An 8,420-nucleotide genomic window follows, 5' to 3' on the forward strand; every position below is an offset into this window, starting at 1 on the left:
TGATGCTGCTTGGCCTGCTGTGTTCATCCAGCTCTGCACCTTGTTGTCTCGGATTCTCCAGCATCTGCAGTTCTTACTATCTCTGAATACAATATTTCAAATGTGGTCTAACTAGGGTTTTATAGAGCTGAAGCATAACCTCACAGCTCTTAAACTCAACCCCCTGCTAATGAAAGCCAACACACCATACGCCTTCTTAACAACTCTATCCACTTGGGTAGCACCTTTGAGGGATCTATGGACGTGGACCCCAAGATCCCTCTGTTCCTCCACATTCCCAAGAATCCTACCATTAACCCTGTATTCTGAATTCAAATTCGACCTTCCGAAATTAAGCACTTCACACTTTTCCAGGTTGAATTCCATCTGCCATTTCTTTGCACAGCTCTGCATCCTGTCAATGTCCTGTCACAACCTACAACAGCCCTCCACGCTGTCCACAACTCCACCAATGTTCGTGTCATCAGCAAACGTACTAACCTACCCTTCCACTTCCTCATCCAAGTCATTGATAAAGATCACAAAGAGCAGAGGTCCCAGGACAGATCCCTGCGGAACACCACTGGTCACCGAAAATTTGCAATGTTTTCACCTGAACCATTTTCTGTGGTAGAGAATTCCATAGAGAATTCCACTCTCTGGGTGAAGATATTTCTCCTCATCTCAATGCTGCATGGCCTACCTTGTATCCTTCGACCATGAGCCCTGGATCTGGGGTCCCTGGCCATCAGCAACATCCTTCCTGTGCTTACCCTGTCTCATCCTGTTTGAATTTCATAGGTTTTTATGAAATCCCCTCATTCTTCTAAACTCAAGTGGGTACAGTCCTAAACAATCCAGTCTGTCCATATGTCAGTCCTGTATAATTGCAACAAGATATCCCTGCTTCTGTACTCAAATCCTCTTGCTATGAAGGCCAACGTACCGTTTGCCTTCTTCACTGCCTGCTGCATCTGCAACGTGAGCATGTGAGTTTTGAAGAAGGATCAGTGGACTCAAAACATCTCTGCTTTACTCTCTACAGATACTGCCCGACCTGGCTGAATTTCTCCAGCATTTTCCGGTTTTATCTTTCATGACATTGGACACCCAGGACTGAAGGTGGTGACTCCAGGCGAAGTCTAACCAATACTTTGAAAATAATTTCTGCATCTTTGCATTTTAGCTCCAGAATCTGGGCAATTCAATTACACTAACCCCTATTTTTGTTGGTCTCTGATGGAAGTTATCTATCTGCTGTGCAGTTCAGGAGTCTATGATCTCACACCACTCCATTCCCAATGTTTTTGTTTTCCTAATCAGTTGATTTTACTCAATGAATTGGTAAAGGGCTGGTCAGTTGACACCCAGACTGCATCAGCTGGAGTTGTATGAACACACATGAGTCACTGTGGATTTTTGAAGGGAGTCAGCAGCTTTATCCAGCTCCCAATCAGAAGTGAGTCCAGTCCAAAGACATGGTTGTATCAATGGCTGTTGTAAATGATAATGGATATTGTCAGCCTGTAATCGTCAGTTCAACATTTTCCCCACACACGATGATTGGTTCCTTGTGTTAAAGGTGGCACTCACCTGGGTATGGTGTCTGTCCAAAAGTGACCAGTTCCATCAAGAAAATCCCAAAGGACCAGATGTCAGATTTTGTGGTGTGTATTTCCTCTCTGAAGACTTCAGGTGCAGTCCATTTAACTGCAACCTTTTCATCTGGAAGCACAAAAGCATTGGGATTAATTGGACAGCTCTTTCAAAGAGCTGACGCAGGTATGATGGACTGAATAGCCGCCTTTACAAGATTCTTAGATTTTAGAAATGGCCTGCGTGATGGTGCATGGACTGAGACTGACAGCCATGTGGGTAAAAATTGCTAGATGTTGGATGGTAGGTCAATACCCATTGTTTTAGGTAAATTAGATTATTGCCTTGATAATGTCTCCTCCCCAACCCTCCTGAGGGCCAATTTAAAATGCAGATTGAGGGTCATATGAAAGGAAGCAAACAATTGCATTTCTACAACCCCTTAACAGCTTAATTATTTTTGAAGAGCCTTTGCTTTCTCGGGCAACTTTAAGATTGACTTGCATTCCTGTTTGATGGTGCTGAGATCATAGAATCCCGACAGTGTGGAAGCAGGCAATTTGGGCCATCAATAATACACTGACTCTCCAAAGAGCATCCCACCCAGACCCATGCCCCCCACCCTATCCCTGTAACCCTGCATCTCCCATGGCTAACCCACCCAACCTGGACATCCCTGGACACTAAGGGCAGTTTAGCATGGTCAATCCACCTAAACTGCACATCTTTGGCCTGTGGGATGAAACTGGAGCACCTGGAGAAAACCCACACAGACACAGGGAGAATGTGCAAACTCCCCACACAGTTGCCCGAGGGTGGAATCGAACCAGGGTCCCTGGCGCTGTGAGGCAGCAATCTCACCACTGAGCCACTGTGCCACCCATGCCAATCTGCACATTTTTTTTATATGCAGAGCACATGGTACTCGAAGGCTCAGAGAGACGGGAGGTTTGCATGCTCCTTCTGATAGCTCAATATGTTCTCTGCACACCCCGATGGAATTTCTCAATGTGCTCAGTCCCTTCCTGAGCTAGCTGGCTTCATTTTGGCCAGGAACGAGCTGGCTCTCCCATAAATCAGTGGGGATGTGTGACATCCTCTGAAATGTCACCACTTCTTGCAACATCAGAATGTAGCAGCAACATCCCTAAAACTGTTTTGTGACAAATTAATAGATAATCTGAACTCAGTGATGTTACTTTAGGGATAAATAGTGACTCTGGAGAAAAAAAAAACTGCCCTGCTCATCTTCAAAACAATGTTAATAAGATCATTTGTATTTACTTAAGAGGGCAGATAGGGCCTCAGTTTAACATCTCATTCAAAAACCTAGCTCTTCTGACAATGTAGCATTCTTTCAGCACTGCACTGGGAGCGAAGCTACACGTTTCTGACTGAAGTCAGTGAGCAAACCATTGAGCCATGTCTGAGCAAGGTCAGGTTAGTATTGTCACCCTGGCTACACAATGGCAGTTGACTATTTGACTTCACATCTTGACGATACATTTGCTGACATCTATACATGGGTTCTTTCTAAGAGAAGTAATGGGCAATTTGAAATACAATGCTTCTTACTCTGCCCACCCAGAGGGTGTTGAGGTTAAATCAGCCTTTTTATGGTGGCTCAGTGGTCAACGCTGCTGCCTCACAGCGCCAGGGACCCAGGTTCAACTCCGCCCTTGGGCAACTGTGTGGGGAGTTTGCACATTCTCCCCGTGTCTGCGTGGGTTTCCTCTGGGTGCTCCGGTTTCCTCCCACAGTCCAAAGATGTGCAGGCTAGGTGAATTGGTCATAGTTAACGCAGGATAACGGGGATAGCAGGGAGTGCAGTCTGTGTGGAATGCTGTTCAGAGGGTCAGCACAGACGTGATGAGCTGAATGGCCTCTACTGGCACAATAGGGATTCTATGATTCTACACAATCCCTGAATGAGGTCCATTTGCTCAGCACAGAGTGGAGATAAATCCTGGAGCTTTGTGATTTGCAGAGTTCGACCGTGTATTAGATACATTCCCATTGCTCTTTGTACTTTATTACCCAAATTATCTTCCAGGGTTTCCATAGAAACACAGAACTGAAGAGCAGGAGGTGATCACTCAGCCACTTGATCCTGCTCCACCAGAACATGGCTCAACCTCTACCGGAGTCCCACCACCTGACTATCCTCTTCATTGCCTCAATACCCTAAAATTTATCAATCTCTGACTTGGACATACTCAGTGATTGGTATTCTCTGAGGGCTGTGGTTCCTCAAAGATTCACCACCCTTGGAGAGAAGACATTTCTCCCTCATCTCAGTCTGAATTGGCCATCCCCACCTCATTCTGTGTCAATGACCCTGTGTTTTTGACTCCCCAGCCAGGAAAGACATGGTCTCAACACTGAACCTTCAGTCACATGTACCTTTCAGGATGATGTATCTCTGTTCTTTCAGTTTCTGAGCGAGGCTGAAATCTCCAATTTTGCACACCAGGTTACCAGTTAGAAGAATGTTTGCGGATCTCAGGTCCCTGTGCACATACCCATTCTCTTCCATGTAAAGCATTCCATCCAAAACCTGCAGAAACACAGATGATTGTTATCCAGTTCACCGCAAGTTGATTTACTCCCACAGTGTCCAATTTCACTCTATCTCAGTGTGGTTCCCAAGGGGCCCTCCAGCTGCTCTGTGGGGGGGCTGCTCCTAAATACAAGTCACTGACCCAGCAACGTCACAACTGAGGATCAGCAGATCCCTTACCTCCCTCCACGGTCACTTCATCACACACCAGACCAGATCCCGTGTACCCAGCCTGAGTTAATGTAACTGTGAAGAACAGCAATGTCGTTTAAAGTGGGAATTGTGATGCTGCTGATCTTGTTTGATTGAAATCGATGTGAAATGAGTGATAGTTCGTCAGAACAGAATTACTGTGATAATTTAATGACATTTTAGAATGTTTCAAATAAATGTCTCTGTTATAATTATGTTTACAAAATGTAAGTGTTTATACTTTCATTCCTTGAATTTTTAAGAAAATTAATTAATGTGATGTGGGCATCACTGGCCAGGCCAGAATTTATTGCCCATCCCTAGCTGCCCCTTGAGAAGGTGGGGGTTAGCAGCTTTCTTGAACCACTGCAGTCCATGTGCTGTAGGTTCACTCACAATGCCCTGATGGAGAGGATTCCAGGATTGTGACCCAGCAACAGTGAAGGACCGGCGATATATTTCCAAGTCAGGATAGTGAGTGGCTTGGAGGGGAACTTGCAGGGGATGGTGTTCCCATATATCTGCTGCCCTTGTCCTTCTGAATGGAAGTGGCTCTGAGTTTGAAAGGTGCTGTCTGAGGATGTTTGGTGAATTTCTGCGGTGTGTCTTGTAGATAGTACACACTGCTGCTACTGAGCGTTGGTGGGGGAGAGAGTGGAAGTTTGTGGAGAATGAATCATTAATTCCCGCGTGAAATTTAATGAAAAAGATTAATACACATACATTTATTTTATTTAGGAATGAAAAAGCAGCAAATCATGTACAGTTTCTATAAGTTCCCCTTAAATGCAAGAAGTTGTTTGCAGTGACAAGTGAAAGTGGATGGGGAAGGACTGGGAAGTGGATGGAAAGGTCTTTCGCCCCAATGCAGTGGTCCGTACAAGAATATGTTTGCGAACCATGTCCTGTTAACTCGAATAAAGCAACCCCTCACTCAGGTACACATACCTGTACAGCAAAGTCGATCAGCAGCACCAGTTCTAACTGCCTACAAAAGTCACTCCTCAAGTAACTGTTCAGATTCCCTTCAGGAGCAAAAAACAGATCAGTTATTTAAAGTGTCTCAAGTTTTTAAGTTGTGCCCCTTTGTCTTAGACTTTCCAACCAGTTGAAAGAGTTTGTCTCTATCAACATTATCTGTTCACCTTAATATCTTGAAAATTTCTATCAAACCATACCACAACCACCCAAAATAAAAACCGAAAGAACTGCAGATGCTTTAATTCAGAAACAAAAACAGAAATTGCTGGAAAATCTCTCAAAGTCTGGCAGCATCTGTGGAGAGAAATCAGAGTTAATGTTTTGGGTCCAGTGACCCTTCCTCAGAACTGAAGGGAGCTACGAAATTGTCAGATTTTATGCAGAAGATGGGGTGTGGGGAGGGGTTAGGGAGTAAACAATAGGTGGGAATAGACCCCAAAGAGAGAGAAGAGCAGTTGGACAGACAAAGAAGTGGATAATGACCTGGCTGGGAGGATGAATAGCTGTTAATGGGGACAGTTAGTGACTAACATTAGGTAGTGTGTAATGGCAGATTGTGATAACAAAGCCTGGTTGTGGGGGTTAGGATAAAGACATGGGAAAGCTCAAACCTTAAAGTTATTGAATTCAATATTATGTCCAGAAGGCTACAGGGTCCCCAGGTGGAAAATGAGGTGCTGTTCTTACAGCTTGCACTGAGCTTCACTGGAACACTGCAGCAAGCCTGAGATAGAGATGTTGGCCAGGGAACAGGGTGGTGCGTTAAAGTGGCAGGCAACTGGAAGCTCAGGGTCTTTTTTGCAGGTAGAACGTAGATGTTCTGTGAAGTGATCACCCAGTCTACGCTTCATTTCCCCAATGTAGAGGAGACTACATTGTGAGCAGCGAATGCAGTAGATTAAATTGTGGGAAGTGCAGGTAAAGTGCTGCTTCACCTGGAAGATGTGTTTAGGCCCTTGGATACTGAGGAGGGAGGAAGTAAATGGGCAGGTGTTGCATCTTCTGCGGTTGCAGGGGAAGGTGCCATGGGACTGTGAGGAAGAATGGACCAGGGTGTCCTGGAGGGAACAGTCCTAAGGGAGGGGAGGGGAATATGTATCTGGTGGTGGCATCTTGCTGGAGCTGGCAGAAATGACGGATAGTGATCTTCTGGATGTGGATGCTGGTGGGATGGTAGGTGAGGAGAAGAGGGACCCTATCAATGTTGTGGGAAGGAAGAGAGGAGGTGAGGGCGGAAGTGTGGGAGATGGGTTGGACCTGACTGAGGACCCTGTCAACTACATGCTGAGGAACCCTCAATCGAGGAAGAAGGTGGACATTTTGGAGGCTCCCTTATTGAAGTTGGCATTATCAGAGCAGATGCGATGAAGATTCAGGAACTGGGACAATGGAATAGGGTCTTTACAGGAAGCAGGGAAGCAGTAATTCAAAATGGCGCTGAGCGTGGTGACACTTAACACTTTCAAAGATTTTTTTTGAAATACATATCACAATAAATCATTCAGTTCAGTTTGGATTGTTTTAGTACTGAGGCGTGCATGTTGGCAATAGTTAGTGGGAGTTCCCAACGACCGCACCAGACTTCACCATTACCTTGGCTCATGAATTCGGTGATGATGAGCATGGGCTGTGATTGTGTCACCACCGCAAGAAGCTGGACCAGTTGGTTATGTTGAAGAGCTTTACGAATGCTGACCTCCCTGAGGAAGGCTTTGTCTGGAGTCTTGTCCACACTCTGCACCTTCACCAACACTCTGACATTGCTGCCATTCAACCCTAAAGCAACATAGAGTTCCACGTTTATATAGCACTTTTCACAACATCGAGACATTCTAAAGCTGCTTGCAGCCAATGAGCTGCTGTCCTTTTCTGAACTGTTGTCAGAACTGTAGTGACTGTGTCTTTTTTATTTTCCTGTTTTCTTGATTGTGGACTGAAATGAAGGATTGTTGAAAGATTTCTTCAGTGTTTGGGAAGCAAGGAACCTCTTTGCTTACACAGCTGCCAGTTCAGGCAGTCTTGGATGGTTTGTGAACAAGCTGGAGCCAAAGGGTGTGTCCAAATGGAAATTCAGCTGGAAACAAGGAGTTGATTGGTCTGTGGACAAGTGACCAATTAACAATGACAAAAGTCTACTGCCTGTCAACAACCATATGATTGCTATGTATCTGAACAGTGAATAAGATAGACAGGGGCCTTCAGGGTCATAATTTCATAGTCGTAAAAGACAACACAGAAAAAGGCTTTTTGGCCCATTATGTTTGTGCCAGTGGAAAACAACCACCTCACTATTCTAATCCCATTTTCCACACTTGGCTCATAGCCTGGTGTACCTTGGCATTGCAAATCCACATCTAAATTGTTCTTCAATGTTGTGAGGATTTCTGCCTCTAACACCCTTATAGGCAGTGAGTTCCAGATTCACAGCACCCTCTGGGCGAAATAAAAATTTCTCACATCCACTTGAAACAACCTGCCCCTTAGATAATGTTTAAAAATTCATGTAACTACTCAGAGGACACCCTTGAAAATCATTTGGAAGTTTTTTTTTTAAGACATTTTCCTAATCATCCAGTTCAGAGATGTTGTTACAAACTTCTGGAGCTGTTGGGACTTGAACATGGGACTTCTGGCTCATAGGTAGGGACACTACCACTGTGCCACAACAGTCTCCTCAGTCCAGGAGCACTCTCTGTTCTCAGCAGATAAACCACTTAAAGCCTGAAGAAAATCAGTTTTTGTTTTAGCAATGGCAGCAGCAGTTGTAGTAGCAGTGGTGATGGTGGTGGTGGTGATGGTGGTGGTGGTGACAGTGGTGGTGATGGTGGTGGTGGGAGTGATGGTGGTGGTGACAGTGGTGGTGATGGTGACAGTGGTGGTGATGGTGACGGTGGTGATGGTGGTGGTGACAGTGGTGGTGATGGTGATGGAGATTGTGGTGGTGGGAGTGATGGTGGTGGTGATGATGGTGGTCATGGTGGTGGTGATGGTGGTGGTGATGGTGATGATGGTCATGATGGTGGTGGTGGTGGTGATGGTGATGACGGTGGTCGTGGTGGTGGTGATGGTGATGGTGGTGGTCACGGCGGTGGTGGTAGTGATGGTGGTGGTG

General features: G+C 45.4%; 3 protein-coding genes across 8 annotated transcripts in view; all 3 read right to left on the reverse strand.

Annotated features, from left to right (window-relative positions):
• The window catches only part of cpne1 (copine I), a 275,222-nt gene that overhangs the window by 103,822 nt on the left and 162,980 nt on the right, over positions 1–8,420 (reverse strand). The gene's annotated exons all lie outside the window — the stretch shown is intronic.
• rbm12 (RNA binding motif protein 12) overlaps positions 1–8,420 on the reverse strand; it is a 200,239-nt gene that overhangs the window by 28,835 nt on the left and 162,984 nt on the right. The gene's annotated exons all lie outside the window — the stretch shown is intronic.
• Positions 1–8,420, reverse strand: part of LOC125485490 (tyrosine-protein kinase HCK-like) — a 50,385-nt gene that overhangs the window by 17,834 nt on the left and 24,131 nt on the right. The window contains exons 6-9 of the mRNA XM_048608506.1: positions 6,902–7,084; positions 5,276–5,352; positions 3,979–4,132; positions 1,573–1,704 (exon numbers count right to left, since the gene is read on the reverse strand). Of these exons, the coding sequence (XP_048464463.1) occupies positions 1,573–1,704; positions 3,979–4,132; positions 5,276–5,352; positions 6,902–7,084 (546 nt within the window). The remainder of the gene's footprint in view (positions 1–1,572; positions 1,705–3,978; positions 4,133–5,275; positions 5,353–6,901; positions 7,085–8,420) is intronic.

The sequence above is a fragment of the Rhincodon typus genome, chromosome 19, assembly GCF_021869965.1.
Source record: "Rhincodon typus isolate 14 chromosome 19, sRhiTyp1.1, whole genome shotgun sequence".
Lineage (NCBI taxonomy): Eukaryota > Metazoa > Chordata > Chondrichthyes > Orectolobiformes > Rhincodontidae > Rhincodon > Rhincodon typus.